The sequence below is a fragment of the Glandiceps talaboti genome, chromosome 16 (assembly GCF_964340395.1).
Source record: "Glandiceps talaboti chromosome 16, keGlaTala1.1, whole genome shotgun sequence".
Taxonomy (NCBI): Eukaryota; Metazoa; Hemichordata; class Enteropneusta; family Spengelidae; genus Glandiceps; species Glandiceps talaboti.
Window position 1 is genome coordinate 22,801,755 of NC_135564.1, and position 21,428 is coordinate 22,823,182.

Here is a 21,428-nt window from a genome sequence, read left to right on the forward strand (position 1 = left end):
GCCACAATAGTAGTTCATAGTCTAGAGATCTTAGCATAATTGATGAACTTTACACAATTTTGTTAGAGAGCTGTCATTATTTACAGCTAGCCTGGGGGAATTCGGAAGAATCTGGGAGGAGGGGGTCACTCAAAAAATGCAAAGCTACAAGTGGGGGGTACTCAAAAACTGAGGAGTAGAAGGGGGGGGGGGGGGGGGAGGGCTATGCAAATATTTTGCAAATATACTAAAGTAATCTATATAACATATACATAGGATTATGCCAGTTAATAACCAGATTTAAACTGAATGCCTTCCGTAAGGGCAAAGTTTTGAGATTGTCGTTCCTACAGACAATTGTTGGAATACAACAGAACATATGCAATAAGTTATTTTTTCTCATTGATTGCTATTTACCCATTGCTGTTAGTGATCTCCTGGCCAACCACAACATGTAATGTGAAGCTTTATAGAACGTTGTAGTATAGAAAGAGTTTTAAAGGCCCCCCCCAAAAAAAAAAATTGTTTCTGGTCAGCGCCCATCACTTAAGTACCCCCTTCCCGCGTTAATTTTTTCTTCCGTTAGCCAATTCAGTCTGCAGATGAAAGGGAAAACACAAAAGTAATTCTCTCTACATTAATTGCCACCAGTGAAGACAACTGCAAAACTATTAATGAACTAGCCTATGACATCTTCCCCACATACACACTTGCTGTAAAGTACTAAATAAAAAGAACAGTAACTGCAATGATAAATAGATTGCTTTGTTGAGAATGTCAAAAAAAAATAATCGCATCATCGCACCACTTTAGACAACATTTCCTGATGAGACTATTTTTTCCTTTTTAGTGGCCTACAAAAATATGCCAATAACTTATTAAAACTAAAAGCTACATCAATATTTTCAGGACAAGTGCGCTTTGGTGTCGCAAAATGTATGTATCAAATTATATTGAATTTGAAGTGTGCATTCTTGAGATATAGCCTAATTACCGAAAACCATTAATTATATAAATTGCTCGTTGATATTCATGGGAATTACCGAAACCTCATCAGTTCTTGTCACTACAGAACACATGCAATAAATTTCGTTTGAATTGAGCCAGTCATTTTATAGAAAATGGTGATAAAGTCGCACCACTTTAGACAACATTTCCTGACCAGAAACTATTTTTTTCTTTTTGTGGCCTACCGAAAATATGCCAATAACTTATTAAAACTAAAAGCTACATTAGCTACAGGACAGGTGCGCTTTGGTATCGCAAATGTATGTATCAAATTATATTGAATTTGAAGCATGCATTCTTGAGATATAGCCTAATTACCGAAAACCATTAATTATATAAATTGTTCATTAATATTCATGGTATGTTTACCAAAACCTAATCAGTTTTTGGCATTACCCTACGGAACATGTGTACAGAATTTTGTTTGAATTGAGCCTGCCGTTTTGGAGAAAACGATGACACAGTCAGACACACACACACACACTAAAAAACTAATTTTATTAACTTAAAGTGTACTTCAAGGAAAACTTAAATTTGCCAGTGCATGAATAGTTTCACTGCCTGATTGTGAGATGGAATTCAATCATAAAAATTAAGAATGTAAAAATGGATTTTTAAAGAAAATTAATCTATATGTACGTCCATAGTATTTGAAATTCACATACTAATATAGAATATGCAAAGAACTACAATGGAAACATATTTGATTGATACCTCCCCACCCCCACCCACCATGGCTGTATTGACGCCTCCATCGCACCGAAAATAAGTTGGATCTTTGGTCGATTTCTTTCCATAGAAGTCAGGGCATGGGCGTTGGTGGCGCTCTGCTTTGGGATTGTAGTAGCTGTTGAAGCATTCCAGAGTGTGTTCCCATTATTACAATCAATGTGTTGCACACTGTTGAAACAATTATCTGGAACACAACGATGGCTAAACCATGGATTATTATTATGATGACCAAATTACTGTAGCCTAGCTATACAATGTACAGTGATATAGCAATGCACACTACTGTTGCCTAGTAACAACGCACACTACTGTAGCCTAGCTATACAATGCACATTACTGCAGCCTACCTATACAATGTACAGTGATATAGCAATGCACATTACTGTAGCCTATCTGTACAATTTACATTACTGTAGCCTATCTGTACAATGTACATTACTGTGGCCTATCTGTACAATGTACATTACTGTGGCCTATCTGTACAATGTACATTACTGTGGTCTATCTGTACAATGTATATTATGTACTGTGGCCTATCTGTACAATGTACATTACTGTAGCCTATCTGTATAATGTACATTACTGTGGCCTATCTGTACAATGTACATTACTGTAGCCAATCTGTACAATGTACATTACTGTAGTCTATCTGTACAATGTACATTACTGTAGCCAATCTGTACAATGTACATTACTGTGGTCTATCTGTACAATGTACATTACTGTGGCCTATCTGTATAATGTACATTACAGTGGCCTATCTGTACAATGTACATTACTGTAGCCTATCTGTACAATTTACATTACTGTGGCCTATCTGTACAATGTACATTACTGTGGCCTATCTGTACAATGTACATTACTGTGGTCTATCTGTACAATGTACATTACTGTAGCCTATCTGTACAATGTACATTACTGTCGCCTTTGTACAATGTACATTACTGTGGCCTATCTGTACATTTTACATTACTGTGGCCTATCTGTACAATTTACATTACTGTAGCCTATCTGTACAATGCACATTACTGCAGCCTATCTATGCAATGTACATTACTGTAGCCTAGCTATACAATGTACATTACTGTGGCCTTTGTACAATGTACATTACTGTGGCCTATCTGTACAATGTACATTACTGTGGCCTATCTGTACAATGTACATTACTGTAGCCTATCTGTATAATGTACATTACTGTGGCCTATCTGTACAATGTACATTACTGTAGCCAATCTGTACAATGTACATTACTGTAGTCTATCTGTACAATGTACATTACTGTAGCCAATCTGTACAATGTACATTACTGTGGTCTATCTGTACAATGTACATTACTGTGGCCTATCTGTATAATGTACATTACAGTGGCCTATCTGTACAATGTACATTACTGTGGCCTATCTGTACATTTTACATTACTGTGGCCTATCTGTACAATGCACATTACTGCAGCCTATCTATGCAATGTACATTACTGTGGCCTATCTGTACAATGCACATTACTGTAGCCTATCTGTACAATGTACATTACTGTCGCCTTTGTACAATGTACATTACTGTGGCCTATCTGTACATTTTACATTACTGTGGCCTATCTGTACAATTTACATTACTGTAGCCTATCTGTACAATGCACATTACTGCAGCCTATCTATGCAATGTACATTACTGTAGCCTAGCTATACAATGTACATTACTGTGGCCTTTGTACAATGTACATTACTGTGGCCTATCTGTACAATGTACATTACTGTGGCCTATCTGTACAATGTACATTACTGTGGCCTATCTGTACAATGTACATTACTGTGGCCTTTGTACAATGTACATTACTGTGGCCTATCTGTACAATGTACATTACTGTGGTCTATCTGTACAATGTACATTACTGTGGCCTATCTGTACAATGTACATTACTGTGGTCTATCTGTACAATGTACATTACTGTAGCCTATCTGTACAATGTACATTACTGTCGCCAATCTGTACAATGTACATTACTGTGGCCTTTGTACAATGTACATTACTGTAGCCTTTGTACAATGTACATTACTGTAGCCTATCTGTACAATGTACATTACTGTGGTCTATCTGTACAATGTACATTACTGTAGCCTATCTGTACAATGTACATTACTGTGGCCTTTGTACAATGTACATTACTGTAGCATATCTGTACAATGTACATTACTGTGGTCTATCTGTACAATGTACATTACTGTAGCCTATCTGTACAATGTACATTACTGTGGCCTATCTGTACAATGTACATTACTGTGGTCTATCTATACAATGTACATTACTGTGGCCTTTGTACAATGTACATTACAGTGGCCTATCTGTACAATGTACATTACTGTGGCCTATCTGTACATTTTACATTACTGTAGCCTATCTGTACAATTTACATTACTGTAGCCTATCTGTACAATGTACATTACTGTGGCCTATATGTACAATGTACATTACTGTGGCCTTTGTACAATGTACATTACTGTGGCCTATCTGTACAATGTACATTACAGTGGCCTATCTGTACAATGTACATTACTGTGGCCTATCTGTACATTTTACATTACTGTGGCCTATCTGTACAATTTACATTACTGTAGCCTATCTGTACAATGTACATTACTGTGGTCTATCTGTACAATGTACATTACTGTAGTCAATCTGTACAATGTACATTACTGTGGCCTATCTGTACAATGTACATTACTGTAGCCTATCTGTACAATGTACATTACTGTGGCCTATCTGTACAATGTACATTACTGTGGTCTATCTGTACAATGTACAGTACTGTAGCCTATCTGTACAATGTGCATTACTGTATCCTATCTGTACAATGTACATTACTGTAGCATATCTGTACAATGTACATTACTGTGGTCTATCTGTACAATGTACATTACTGTAGCCTATCTGTACAATGTACATTACTGTGGCCTATCTGTACAATGTACATTACTGTGGTCTATCTATACAATGTACATTACTGTGGCCTTTGTACAATGTACATTACAGTGGCCTATCTGTACAATGTACATTACTGTGGTCTATCTGTACAATGTACATTACTGTAGCCTATCTGTACAATGTACATTACTGTAGCCTATCTGTACAATGTACATTACTGTAGCCTATCTGTACAATGTACATTACTGTAGCCTATCTGTACAATGTACATTACTGTAGCCTATCTGTACAATGTACATTACTGTGGCCTATCTGTACAATGTACATTACTGTGGCCTATCTGTACAATGTACATTACTGTGGCCTATCTGTACAATGTACATTACTGTGGCCTATCTGTACAATGTACATTACTGTGGTCTATCTGTACAATGTACATTACTGTGGCCTATCTGTACAATGTACATTACTGTAGCCTATCTGTATAATGTACATTACTGTGGCCTATCTGTACAATGTACATTACTGTAGCCAATCTGTACAATGTACATTACTGTAGTCTATCTGTACAATGTACATTACTGTAGCCAATCTGTACAATGTACATTACTGTGGCCTATCTGTACAATGTACATTACTGTGGCCTATCTGTACAATGTACATTACTGTGGCCTATCTGTACAATGTACATTACTGTGGCCTATCTGTATAATGTACATTACTGTGGCCTATCTGTACAATGTAAATGAAAAGAAACAAATGAAGACATGTACAGCTATAAGTTAAATAAACGGACACGTTATGCAGTATAATCTAAAATGACACGATTTCTCTTTGGAATACTACTTTTTAAGTCACCCGAGATGAGACAAAGGCATGAAGGTGTACACGGAAATAGAAGTAAAATGTTGCCATTTCTTTTTTGCATGCGAATCAAAATATGTTTTGGGGTTGGGGGATTGAATTTAGGGGTCGGTCGCATTATCGGAAACACACTATTTGTTTTTATTTGGCCCAAAGCGTCTGTCATGTATTCGACAGGGTTGGGTCAGGAGAAGTTAGCGGTGACTAGAAATTTGACATACACAAGGGGGAGCCACTGGGAGACAAGAGAAGAGACAGGCGGCAGTCAAAATGTTTTGACTGAATTTACATTTTATAGTGGGAGGGGATAGCCTCCCTGACCCATTATACAGTGGAGTGAATATATACTTATTGCCAAAACAAGTTGATAGATTGAGAAGTAGTTTATATGTGACTTTGGTAGTTTGTATTTCATTCACAAACTAGCACTAAAAACTCTAGGGAGGATGTTCTGAAATTAGTGACATTCACATTGAAGTCAGACATAGCTTCTATAATTCAACAATACAAAAGTGCCAGTATGTTAGTAACTACTAGAATTGCTGTTCATCATCATACTCATCAACACCAAATCTCAGCAAGCACAGAAATATGTGGGTTGGTACAGTATTTGAAATGATTACCAAAAGCTGTTCTAAATGCAGCCCATTGATCACAAACCAGTGATATTATCACATCCTCATGTGACTTTCGTTTCTATGATATATGGGTATATATGGAGGCTAGGGTTAGGGATCGGTCAGTTCTTTGGCCTCGGAGCCGGTGGATTGGTGGTGGTGGGGGTGGGGGGTCACTCTGTTTTTGAAATTGGCAGTGTAGGGGGTCATGCTGTTTTGAAAACTGTGGATGGGGGGGGGGGGGGGGTTCCATTGTGTTTTGGATTGTGATGGGAGAAAAAAATATTTTTCTACATTAGCATATGGCCTTGTCTGAAATGTGGTACATGTAAATATTTGTTCTTGTCCATACATGTTCCTTACATCAATTCTTTAATATTACTTCACGTAAGAGTTCAAACATAACTATACATATACATATACATAATACATATACATATACATACATGTATTACCTAAGCTACCACACTACTTACGGAACACGTCATGTAAATGCTTGGCTGTTTCACAATCAGTGCTTCACTTATATTGCACTTTGAGGCAAACATGAATTTGAATGGTAATCTTCATAGATATTTCATAAAAGAAGTTAATCTAAATTGTTCTACTCTTCAGTATGAACTTGTCAGAAAGGATTAATACACTTTCTATTTCAGACACTATATGTTATCGACACTACAAATCACCACATCTCATCAGATTCCAATTTCTATTACACACTAGATATGACCATCTAATGTTCTCTAACATACTAGTGACTTTATTATACAATAGACCCTACATGACTATACATACAATATTAATGCCCCAGTACCAATGTTATGGGCCCATTTTTATATGACATGGAGTCTTACATTTACGTAAGCTTTTGGAAGCTTGAAAATATTACCTCAAAGGCTATGAATTACCCCAAAAGGTTATTCATGCATTCAACCAACAATCAGATGCACCAACCTTTTACTGTCATAATGGTACTAAACCTTTCTTAAATATTTTCACCCCATGCCAATTTGAGATGATAGTCTTTTAAAGATGTGAAATGTTTGCCAAGATAGTCTAAAATTGCCTTAAAACTCCAAATACAGTATCCCCTACCAATGATACTACCATTAGATGTGCTGACCTTTACTACATGTATATAATGATGCCATTTAACCTTTTAAGAACATATTTCAACCCTGTGTAAGTTACAAAGAATAGTTTCTGATACTTGATGGTGCTGTCTTGTAAAGCTTGGAGGTTATTGCTTGGAGGTTATTTTTTGAAAGTTTATTCAATATTGTCTATTAATCCCTCTTATCTTTGCAATATATGTAATTATTTGGCTGTTGCTATGGGCGTGGTCTTGTTGCTAGGCAAATTTATATACGTTTTTTGAATGTTTATTCAATTGTCTATTAATCCCTGTTATCTTTGTGAAATACATGGCCGTTTAGCTGTTGCTATGGGTGTGGTCTTGTTGCTAGGCAAATTTATATACATTTTTTGAATGTTTATTCAATTGTCTATTAATCCCTGTTGTTATCTTTGTGAAATACACGACCGTTTGGCCGTTGCTATGGGCGTGGTCATGGTTGCTGGGGTATTTGCATACATTTTTTGAATGTTTACTCATTTGCCTACCAGATGATGTTGTTATTTGACCAAAATATACTGCCATTTGGTTGTTGCTAAGGGCGTGGTCATGGTCGCTAGGCCCAATTTTGTCAAAATGTTTTGAAAAAAATCTGCAGAATAACACTTTCAGAAACATCTCACCAAGTTTTTGACCAAAAATGAACATTTTTACACTAATTGCATTAATTTGCATATCACGCATGGAATCATTGTATGCTTAATATTTCTTCGTCCATACACCCCTAGATGTATTCCCATTAAATTTCAGCCCAATCTGCTCAGTAGTTTTGGAATTATAGATTTTTAACCAAAAAGACACATTTTTAGCCCTAATTTGCATATCCCTGATGGAATCATCATGTCATGAACAAATCTTACTTTACACCCCCTTAAGAATGTTCCCACCAAATTTCGCACCAATCTACCCAGTAGTTTCTGAGTTTAAGTTTTTTGACCAAAAATCACATTTTTTTACCCAAATCACACACCTGTGATGCGATCATTTTGATTTGAACAATATCCCAACTAGACACCCAAGGTAATGGACCCACCAAATATCATGGCAATCGGTTCAGCGGTTTTTGACTTTAAGTTGTTTACACACACACACATCCACACACACACACACAGACAGACAGACAGACAGACGCCGGGCGATCCCTATAGCACTACTGAACCTCAGTTCAGTTGTGCTAAAAAACCTCCAGAGCTTCTAGGGGGAGACCCCCTAGGACCCCCGCAAGAGATGGACATATCCCAGTCTCTTGCTCTTCCCCCTACCTCTTACTGTAAATGTGCTATTAAACTTTATTTCAAAAATATTTTAACCCTATGTAGTTACCTTTTGCATGTTGGTGCTGTCTTGTAAAGCTTGGAAATTATAATTATAATAATAATGTTGGTTTTTATATAGCGCTTTCCCACTCCGTGCTCAAAGCGCTTTACAATTATTACCCCTGGCTCGGATCAGAACGGCACAACGGCCCATTAGTCTTCCTCAACTCCCCCGGGGAGCATACAATCCATTGCAGCCATTTAAGCGCATAGGATTAAAGCCTTCACATTGCAACCTACATCCTACCAGGTCCTCAGTTATACAGCTTAAATTATTGTCTGAAAGTGTCTGAATAGTCTCAAAACTGACTTTTCAGAGTAAAAAACCTCCAGAGCTTCTAAGGGAAGACCCCCTACGACCCTCTGCAAGAGATGGACAAATACCCCAGCCTCAAGCTCTTCCCCCTACCTCTTACTGTCAAGATGCTATTAAACTCCTTTTGGAATATATTTACCCTGTGTAATCAATAATTATATGATAGTGCTATCCCGGGATCTAATAATGCATTTGAAAATGGTCAAGCAGTCCACACTGAGTCACGATCAAAAAAAATACCTGTCATATGATATATATGGGGGGGGGGGGGGGTTCATCATGTTTTAGAATTAAGTGATGGGGGGGGGGGGGGGGTCAGCCTGTTTTCAGTTTTACAGATAGGTTGGTCAGTGAGTTTTTGTTGGCCCAATGGACAAATTCCCCCCCCCCCCCAGGCCAAAGAAACTGACCAGTCCCTTACTGGGGAAGGAGTAATTGGGGTTACTCAAATAAAAGATAGACTAATAGGTATTAGTAACATTTAGTATGAATTGAGGGTTACATGATTTTTCAACATGTCACAATCCAAGGGAGGACTCATACTCTCGGGAATTGATGACGTATATGACATAATTAAGAGACGACTCGTACTCAAGAAATGTTCTCAGAAGGGAAACCAAACTTAAGTGGATTTGTCCATTTATTATAAAACAAGATTTCGTACTAAAAACACAAGTACATTACATATATTATTACTATAGTTTGTACTGGGACGTCTTTATTTACCAATCAATATGCATGCAATGTGTGTTGTTAATATGATCATTAAAACCACTAATGATTACAGTAGTGATGTTTAGGAAGAAATGGATTTGCAGGCTGGTTTCCATGGAGATGTTGCCATGGCAACAGTCTTGCGAAAACACAATTAAAGATATATCTACCTACATATATTTATATCTATGTGTTGGTACTTTTTTGTCATTATTGCCTCAAGATAATTTGTTTGCAAAAAGATGAAAATCACAACATATTGAATGTATGTCTGCTACTCTCTATCCTTTAGATATGGATATGGACGTTTTGATGTCAAACATCTATCCTCATTATGTGCAATACACAACATAGAACCAAATGGAGCAAAATATTTAGATCGTATTTTGTAATTAGTATGTGGATATTACGTCATTTCAATAGAAAAAGAGACTCAATTATAGATTTTGTATGTTTTAATCATGCACATGGACATATTAAGCGGTGAGGTCGATAACCACATATCAAGGGATGGGGTAATGAACACATGAACATATCAAGGGATGGGGTAATGAACACATGAACATATCAAGGGATTTGGTAATGAACACATGAACATATCAAGGGATGGGGTGAATGAACACATAAACATATCAAGGGATGGTGTAATGATCACATGAACATATCAAGGGATGGGGTAATGAACACATGAACATATCAAGGGATGGGGTGAATGAACACATGAACATATCAAGGGATGGGGTGAATGAACACATGAACATATCAAGGGATGGTGTGAATGAACACATGAACATATCAAGGGATGGGGTAATGAACACATGAACATATCAAGGGATGGGGTAATGATCACATGAACATATCAAGGGATGGTGTGGATGAACATATGAACATATCAAGGGATGTGGTAATGAACACACGAACATATCAAGGGATGGCATGAACATATCAAGGGATGGGGTATTGATCACATGAACATATCAAGGGATGGGGTAATGATCACATGAACATATCAAGGGATGGTGTGGATGAGCATATGAACATATCAAGGGATGGGGTAATGAACACATGAACATATCAAGGGGTGGGGTAATGATCACATGAACATATCAAGGGATGGGGTAATGATCACATGAACATATCAAGGGATGGTGTGGATGAGCATATGAACATATCAAGGGATGGGGTAATGAACACATGAACATATCAAGGGATGGGGTAATGAACACATGAACATATCAAGGGATGGGGTAATGATCACATGAACATATCAAGGGATGGGGTAATGAACACATGAACATATCAAGGGATGGTGTAATGAACATATCAAGGGGTGGGGTAATGAGCACATGTACATATCAAGAGCTGGGGTAATGAACACATGAACATATCAAGGGATGGGGTAATGAACACATGAACATATCAAGGGATGGGGTAATGAACATATCAAGGGATGGGGTAATGAACACATGAAAATATCAAGGGATGGTGTGGATGAGCATATGAACATATCAATGGATGGGGTAATGATCACATGAACATATCAAGGGATGGGGTATAAAATGAACACATGAATATATCAAGGCATGGGGCAATGAACACATGAACATATCAAGGGATGGGATAATGAACACATGAACATATCAAGGGGTGGGGTGAATGAACACGTGAACATATCAAGGGATGGGGTGAATGAACACATGAACATATCAAGGGATGGGGTAATGAACACATGAACATATCAAGGGATGGCATGAAAGAACACATGAACATATCAAGGGATGGAGTAATGATCACATGGACATATCAAGGGATGGGGTAATGAACACATGAACATATCAAGGGATGGGGTGAATGATCACATGGACATATCAAGGGATAGGTAGGGTGAATTAATATTTTAATTTTACACTCATTGATTAAGCAGACATTACATGTAAGCTGAAGGCAAGATTTTTTTATCCTCATTGCTTGACTCTTGTACTTCTTGCACTGGACACGTAGATGTCACCAAACATTGGACACGTACACTATAGGTATTACCAAACATTGGACAAGAAGACCACCAATATCACGTCACCCTTAATACGACATACAAATACATGCCCTTCGCAATACTATTGTTCAAATGCGTGTATTACAAACGTTTTTTTCCCATTTTCCACATCTATATGTAAACCACAGCAAAGTAGAAGGTTCAGAATGAGAATCTGTCATGTCAGGATCTGCTCCAGTATCATCCGTTCAAATGTTATGACAAATGTGAAAGATGGTATGTGGTAACCATTTCATTTAGAAGATTACATTGTTGGAATAAGAACTGAATGTTTTGTACACCATAGCCAAATAAACTACCAGATTTAAACTGAATGCCTTCCATAAGGGCAAAGTCTTGAGATTTTCATTCCTACACACAATAATTGTTGGAATGCAACAGAACATATGTGATTAGTTATGTCTGAAGTATGTACCAAATGTTATCGAATTCGAAGTGAATTTTCAATATATAACCTAATTACTGAAAATCATGCAAATGAGTCGTTAAAACTATTACATCACAAAGCTGTTTAGAAATTGTGCAATTTATTATGGTTGATGTAGTAATTATATTGAATTTGAAACATGTATTCTTAAGATTTAGTATAATTAGTGAAAATCATTTATTTTGCAAATGAGTTATTAAAACTAAAAGCTAGATTGTCAAACTTTATATGGCACATGGACTTTGTTTGTCGTCAATGTCTGTACCAATTACTGAAAATCATTAATTATGCAAATTACATTAAGCGTTATATCAATAAGCTTTATGAGACATGCACACTGGTCGTATCATGAATGTATGGACCAAATTATATAGAACATGAAGCTTCATATATAGCCTAATTATTGAAAATCATTAATTATACAAATGGTTCATTAAAACTAAAAGCTACATCAACAACTACCCTTTGTTTTGTTTGAAGTATGTACCAAATCATATTCAATTTGAAGCTTGAATTCTTAACATAAAGCCTAATTACTGAAAATCAGACACACAGACCTTTCATTGGATCCATAAGTTATAACCTTCCCTTAGGGAAGATAAAAGTATAATTCCTCCTTCGCTATCCATCATGTAGGATTCTGAGGTTTAGAAATGAAATCTTGTGCTGACATATCTTTGATAACCCCTCTGTGCAAAAACATAATATAAGTTAACTCTTACCTTCTGAAAGACTATTTTTAATCAAAGATCAAAGAAGATCTGCCAATTAATTACAAGTGGTATTTCTATAGTTTTGGTCCGTCCCATCACTGCATAGACTTAGTCTTCCGATTTGCACCTCTATTATCGTTACAGTATTCATCAATATATGTGTGCTATAATACTTCAAAGGAATACAATATGTAAATTGGAACCAGCTGCTTCAAGTTATATTTAAAGTGCTACTGATTTGATATTTAACTGTTTTTACACAGTATACTTGGTCCCAGTTTCTGGAATGAGACATTTTTTTCGCATATACACAAAAAATACTTGAAGAAGGTTGCAGATTTTTTTTTTGAGTCGTTGAAGGTCATATTTCCGGTCCAATGTGGATTACTTATGTCTCAGTATATATTTGCATATTTCTATTGCAATTGCCAAGATGATGGCCAATCATAAGATCCAAATGCCATCAAAATACATGTTAGGCCCAGGTGCATGTAATTATCCAATTAATGATTGCAAATTTGGACCAGATTTTAGACTTTCAAATACTCAAAAAATTGGATTATTCTAAGCTGCTGCAGCTGCTGCATTCGCAAGGAGTTCTTCTTTCAAGACATCTTTATACTTCCTAGGTAACTTTTCAAGTTCAAGAACAGGATCTTCCTCAGAAGTTGTTCCTTTTAAGACTTCATTTTCCTCTCCATAATTCTCCGACTTTGTGCCTAAAATAATGAAAAGTTATACAATTCATTTATACAATTATCAGCAGACCAAATATCTGTTATTCGTCATTGAAATATTATTCCCTTAATTCATTATTTCTTATTTGTGTCAATTTCTAAATCTTGAACTTTAAGAACATGATTGCCAAAATCCTCTTCACATCTACTATAGGGATGACAGTAAATAGTCATTGTACTTTCCACACACTGAAATGTTAATATCACATATGAGAAAGTAAACAAGCAACATCATGATGAAATATCAAAGACAGTCTTGCACATGTTCTGTTATTCATGGAATAATCTGATCTGGTAAACAAATTACTATTTACATAATCGTTTTGTATCCACCTCATGTCATCACATGTTCGGCATTGACCAAGGTTAATATCTCGGCTTTTATAATTAGGAGCCATGCTGATTGAATGGCATGGATTGTGTTCAATTTGAATATCTCTGTATTTCCTGATAAATCCAATTTTCATTACACAGTTTAGTCAATTGATATTCACAACAGTGTATGTTATTGCAATGTCACTGTCCATGTAATATATAATACTGCAGCACATGTAAGAAATTACTTGTCTATGACTGCAGCCAATACCTTACTATGTGTATGTTAATTATTATGAGGGAGCCGGTGTACTAGTCCAATTACTAGACTTGCCATTCACGATCAAGATGCTATCATCAATAATGTAATGAGTTGGTCAATCCTTCCTAATGTCTTATATGCATATCACATAACTAACAATAGATAATGGTTTATGTAATCTAAATTACAAATGTACGTCATTCAAATCATTACTTTGTAATATTCTATTAATCCAATTGTGTGCCACAATAGGTTATGAAAGTGAGAATCAACAATGTCATTCAAATAACAAGTGATTCAGTGTATGGTTGCCAGCAGCAATTTGACTGATATATTCTGATATTACGATATAGTGGTAGTAATATAGAATTTGAAGATATGATGCAACGTAACTTGTGCACATGCACACAGCTCTTCACTAGGAAAACTTTACATGCGCATGTGAACAAGCTACTTGATATCTTACCCTATATTCTGCACTACTAATGGTGACAGTGTTGGGATATATGGACAACATCTCACCTTATATTCTGCACTACTAATGGTGACAGTGTTGGGATATATGGACAACATTTCACCCTATATTCTGCACTACTAATGGTGACAGTGTTGGGATATATGGACAACATCCCACCATATATTCTGCACTACTAATGGTGACAGTGTTGGGATATATGGACAACATCTCACCCTATATTCTGCACTACTAATGGTGACAGTGTTGGGATATATGGACAACATCTCACCCTATATTCTGCACTACTAATGGTGACAGTGTTGGGATATATGGACAACATCTCACCCTATATTCTGCACTACTAATGGTGACAGTGTTGGGATATATGGACAACATCTCACCCTATATTCTGCACTTCTAATGGTGACAGTGTTGGGATATATGGACAACATCTCACCCTATATTCTGCACTTCTAATGGTGACAGTGTTGGGATATATGGACAACATCCCACCCTATATTCTGCACTACTAATGGTGACAGTGTTGGGATATATGGACAACATCTCACCTTATATTCTGCACTACTAATGGTGACAGTGTTGGGATATATGGACAACATCTCACCTTATATTCTGCACTACTAATGGTGACAGTGTTGGGATATATGGACAACATCTCACCCTATATTCTGCACTACTAATGGTGACAGTGTTGGGATATATGGACAACATCTCACCCTATATTCTGCACTTCTAATGGTGACAGTGTTGGGATATATGGACAACATCTCACCCTATATTCTGCACTACTAATGGTGACAGTGTTGGGATATATGGACAACATCTCACCCTATATTCTGCACTTCTAATGGTGACAGTGTTGGGATATATGGACAACATCTCACCCTATATTCTGCACTTCTAATGGTGACAGTGTTGGGATATATGGACAACATCCCACCCTATATTCTGCACTACTAATGGTGACAGTGTTGGGATATATGGACAACATCTCACCTTATATTCTGCACTACTAATGGTGACAGTGTTGGGATATATGGACAACATCTCACCTTATATTCTGCACTACTAATGGTGACAGTGTTGGGATATATGGACAACATCTCACCCTATATTCTGCACTACTAATGGTGACAGTGTTGGGATATATGGACAACATCTCACCCTATATTCTGCACTTCTAATGGTGACAGTGTTGGGATATATGGACAACATCTCACCCTATATTCTGCACTACTAATGGTGACAGTGTTGGGATATATGGACAACATCTTACCCTATATTCTACACTACTAATGGTGACAGTGTTGGGATATATGGACAACATCTCACCCTATATTCTGCACTTCTAATGGTGACAGTGTTGGGATATATGGACAACATCCCACCATATATTCTGCACTACTAATGGTGACAGTGTTGGGATATATGGACAACATCTCACCCTATATTCTGCACTACTAATGGTGACAGTGTTGGGATATATGGACAACATCTCACCCTATATTCTGCACTTCTAATGGTGACAGTGTTGGGATATATGGACAACATCTCACCCTATATTCTGCACTACTAATGGTGACAGTGTTGGGATATATGGACAACATCTTACCCTATATTCTACACTATGGACAACATCTCACCATATATTCTGCACTTCTAATGGTGACAGTGTTGGGATATATGGACAACATCCCAGCCTATATTCTGCACTACTAATGGTGATAGTGTTGGGATATATTCTGCACTACTAATGGTGACAGTGTTGGGATATATGGACAACATCTCACCCTATATTCTGCACTACTAATGTGACAGTGTTGGGATATATGGACAACATCTTACCCTATATTCTACACTACTAATGGTGACAGTGTTGGGATATATGGACAACATCTCACCCTATATTCTGCACTACTAATGGTGACAGTGTTGGGATATATGGACAACATCTCACCTTATATTCTGCACTACTAATGTGACAGTGTTGGGATATGGGCAACATCTGGAGAGAACAGTGCTCAATGCAATATATATATATATATATATATATATATATATATATATATATATATATATATATATATATATATATATATATATATATATATATATATATATATATATAACTCGGTGAGTATCAATCTGCTAAGACAGTGCTCTATACCGCAGTGACAGAGCGTGTATATATATATATATATATATATATATATATATATATATATATATATATATATATATATATATATATATATATATATATATATATATATATATATATATATATATATATATATATATACCTTTCTAGGTTTATGCACCTGCCTGTCTTCTGCCTGTAAAGGCAGTATTTTCAGCCTTTGAATCTTTCGCTTCTAACGTTTTCATGATTTTCATTATCATTACGATATTTCACTGATTTACATTTAAATTTTATACTTACCAGATTTTGTTTGGCCAGCATCAATGAGGTCCACCATAGCAAGCTCATTGACTAGAGCATCATTGCCTTCATTCTCTTCATCATCTTCTTCATCATCGTCCTCATTTAAATTTAAATCCGGATCATCATCGTCATCCTCAGTGTCAACCTCATTCCACAAATCGTCACCATTAACTTCGTTTGCCTTATCATTTGCTGTGTTTTCCTCATTAGATGCTGCATCCTCATTCAACACATCTTCTTTGACAGCTTGCTCACCAGATCTAATGAAATACGTAACCGCACATATTTGTTATTCATGTTGCCTCTGTCGAACACGTCATAAATTCAATAATGCAAACTGATATCCACTTTTGACGTCACTTTCCCCAATGACATGAAAATGTATAAAAATAATAGAATATGTTATCTTATATTATGTTACGTTATAATTACGTTATATTATGTTATATTATATTATATTAGATTTCTGTTATATTATATTATATTATATTAAATTTATAGTATATTATATTTACAGTGGTGCTTAACAAACATCAACTCGCATGCAGAAACATTTTCTCTTTCAAACAGAAATCCCTTAGTTAGACACGTTTAATGTCCATGGGGTGATTGTATGATGATGTAGGAAGTACATGACTCATATAGACCATGACATGAGCATGCCCTCAAACATAAGCCATGTAAAGTTCATTATATATATCACATATTTCCAGTCAAGATTAATAACATTATTGAAGACGATATCATATTTAAATAATTCAAATGATACATTAAAGCATCTTGTGCCATATCATTTTTGTTCCAACTCAGATAATAAATGGCTACTAGATATAATGGGTATTGAGGCTTACAAAGTTCATGATTGCTTGTAGAGTTTAGTTAGAATTGTAGTGGTTAAGGCAGGGTATGGTAGGGTGGGGGTGTTGACATAGTTATAATAGTACTGTTACTTTGGCTTCTGCACTTTCAACTATTTTCGTTTGACATGTCAAAGTGTAAGACTGTACAAAGGTCCCCTCATCATTTTTCTCACCTTGTCTCACTGCCAGGGTAGAGTAATTCTCACCTTGTCTCAGGGTGGAATAATTCTCACCTTGTCTCAGGGTGGAATAATTCTCACCTTGTCCCAGGGTGGAGTAATTCTCACCTTGTCTCAGGGTGGAGTAATTCTCACCTTGTCTCAGGGTGGAGTAATTCTCACCCTGTCTCAGGTTGGAGTAATTCTCACCTTGTCTCAGGGTGGAGTCATTCTCACCTTGTCTCAGGGTGGAGTAATTCTCACCTTGTCCCAGGGTGGAATAATTCTCACCTTGTCTCAGGGTGGAATAATTCTCACCTTGTCTCAGGGTGGAATAATTCTCACCTTGTCTCAAGGTGGAATAATTCTCACCCTGTCTCAGGGTGGAGTAATTCTCACCTTGTCTCAGGGTGGAGTAATTCTCACTTTTCTCAGGGTGGAGTAATTCTCGCCCTGTCTCAGGGTGGAGTAATTCTCGCCCTGTCTCAGGGTGGAGTAATTCTCACCTTGTCTCAGGGTGGAGTAATTCTCACTTTTCTCAGGGTGGAGTAATTCTCGCCCTGTCTCAGGGTTGAGTAATTCTCACCCTGTCTCAGGGTGGAGTAATTCTCACCCTGTCTCAGGGTGGAGTAATTCTCACCTTGTCTCAGGGTGGAGTAATTCTCACCTTGTTTCAGGGTGGAGTAATTCTGACCTTGTCTCAGGGTGGAGTTATTCTCACCTTGTTTCAGGGTGGAGTAATTCTCACCTTGTCTCAGGGTGGAGTAATTCTCACCTTGTTTCAGGGTGGAGTAATTCTCACCTTGTCTCAGGGTGGAGTTATTCTCACCTTGTTTCAGGGTGGAGTAATTCTCACCTTGTCTCAGGGTGGAGTAATTCTCACCTTGTTTCAGGGTGGAGTAATTCTCACCTTGTCTCAGGGTGGAGTTATTCTCACCTTGTCTCAGGGTGGAATAATTCTCACCTTGTCTCAGGGTGGAATAATTCTCACCTTGTCTCAGGGTGGAATAATTCTCACCCTGTCTCAGGGTGGAGTAATTCTCACCTTGTCTCAAGGTGGAGTAATTCTCACCTTGTCTCAAGGTGGAGTAATTCTCACCTTGTCTCAGGGCGGAATAATTCTCACCTTGTCTCACGGTGGAATAATTCTCACCCTGTCTCAGGGTGGAGTAATTCTCACCTTGTCTCAGGGTGGAGTAATTCTCACTTTTCTCAAGGTGGAGTAATTCTTGCCCTGTCTCAGGGTGGAGTAATTCTCACCCTGTCTCAGGGTGGAGTAATTCTCACCCTGTCTCAGGGTGGAGTAATTCTCACCCTGTCTCAGGGTGGAGTAATTCTCACCTTGTCTCAGGGTGGAGTAATTCTCACCTTGTTTCAGGGTGGAGTAATTCTCACCTTGTCTCAGGGTGGAATAATTCTCACCTTGTCTCAGGGTGGAGTAATTCTCACCTTGTCTCAAGGTGGAGTAATTCTCACCTTGTCTCAAGGTGGAGTAATTCTCACCTTGTCTCAGGGTGGAGTAATTCTCACCCTGTCTCAGGTTGGAGTAATTCTCACCCTGTCTCAGGGTGGAGTAATTCTCACCTTGTTTCAGGGTGGAGTAATTCTCACCTTGTCTCAGGGTGGAGTAATTCTCACCTTGTCTCAGGGTGGAATAATTCTCACCTTGTCTCAGGTTGGAGTAATTCTCACCCTGTCTCAGGGTGGAATAATTCTCACCTTGTCTCAAGGTGGAGTAATTCTCACCTTGTCTCAGGGTGGAGTAATTCTCACCCTGTCTCAGGTTGGAGTAATTCTCACCCTGTCTCAGGGTGGAGTAATTCTCACCTTGTTTCAGGGTGGAGTAATTCTCACCTTGTCTCAGGGTGGAGTAATTCTCACCTTGTCTCAGGGTGGAATAATTCTCACCTTGTCTCAGGTTGGAGTAATTCTCACCCTGTCTCAGGGTGGAATAATTCTCACCTTGTCTCAAGGTGGAGTAATTCTCACCCTGTCTCAGGGTGGAGTAATTCTCGCCCTGTCTCAGGGTGGAGTAATTCTCACCTTGTCTCAGGGTGGAGTAATTCTCACTTTTCTCAGGGTGGAGTAATTCTCGCCCTGTCTCAGGGTTGAGTAATTCTCACCCTGTCTCAGGGTGGAGTAATTCTCACCCTGTCTCAGGGTGGAGTAATTCTCACCTTGTCTCAGGGTGGAGTAATTCTCACCTTGTTTCAGGGTGGAGTAATTCTGACCTTGTCTCAGGGTGGAGTTATTCTCACCTTGTTTCAGGGTGGAGTAATTCTCACCTTGTCTCAGGGTGGAGTAATTCTCACCTTGTTTCAGGGTGGAGTAATTCTCACCTTGTCTCAGGGTGGAGTTATTCTCACCTTGTTTCAGGGTGGAGTAATTCTCACCTTGTCTCAGGGTGGAGTAATTCTCACCTTGTTTCAGGGTGGAGTAATTCTCACCTTGTCTCAGGGTGGAGTTATTCTCACCTTGTCTCAGGGTGGAATAATTCTCACCTTGTCTCAGGGTGGAATAATTCTCACCCTGTCTCAGGGTGGAATAATTCTCACCCTGTCTCAGGGTGGAGTAATTCTCACCTTGTCTCAAGGTGGAGTAATTCTCACCTTGTCTCAAGGTGGAGTAATTCTCACCTTGTCTCAGGGCGGAATAATTCTCACCTTGTCTCACGGTGGAATAATTCTCACCCTGTCTCAGGGTGGAGTAATTCTCACCTTGTCTCAGGGTGGAGTAATTCTCACTTTTCTCAAGGTGGAGTAATTCTTGCCCTGTCTCAGGGTGGAGTAATTCTCACCCTGTCTCAGGGTGGAGTAATTCTCACCCTGTCTCAGGGTGGAGTAATTCTCACCCTGTCTCAGGGTGGAGTAATTCTCACCTTGTCTCAGGGTGGAGTAATTCTCACCTTGTTTCAGGGTGGAGTAATTCTCACCTTGTCTCAGGGTGGAATAATTCTCACCTTGTCTCAGGGTGGAGTAATTCTCACCTTGTCTCAAGGTGGAGTAATTCTCACCTTGTCTCAAGGTGGAGTAATTCTCACCTTGTCTCAGGGTGGAGTAATTCTCACCCTGTCTCAGGTTGGAGTAATTCTCACCCTGTCTCAGGGTGGAGTAATTCTCACCTTGTTTCAGGGTGGAGTAATTCTCACCTTGTCTCAGGGTGGAGTAATTCTCACATTGTCTCAGGGTGGAATAATTCTCACCTTGTCTCAGGTTGGAGTAATTCTCACCCTGTCTCAGGGTGGAATAATTCTCACCTTGTCTCAAGGTGGAGTAATTCTCACCCTGTCTCAGGGTGGAGTAATTCTCACCTTGTCTCAGGGTGGAATAATTCATTCCTAAAATGTGAATTATTGCTTTCAAGGATAAAGTTTTAATGG

At 37.9% G+C, this 21,428-nt stretch overlaps 1 protein-coding gene across 2 annotated transcripts in view; it reads right to left on the bottom strand.

Moving 5' to 3' along the window:
- Positions 1-12,226: 12,226 nt before the first annotated feature.
- Positions 12,227-21,428, bottom strand: part of LOC144447533 (uncharacterized) — a 69,201-nt gene continuing 59,999 nt past the window's right edge. For both annotated transcript variants that reach the window (XM_078137581.1, XM_078137580.1), the window contains exons 9-10: positions 17,029-17,291; positions 12,227-13,512 (exon numbers count right to left, since the gene is read on the bottom strand). In XM_078137581.1, the coding sequence (XP_077993707.1) occupies positions 13,358-13,512; positions 17,029-17,291 (418 nt within the window). In that variant the 3' untranslated portion in view covers positions 12,227-13,357. The remainder of the gene's footprint in view (positions 13,513-17,028; positions 17,292-21,428) is intronic.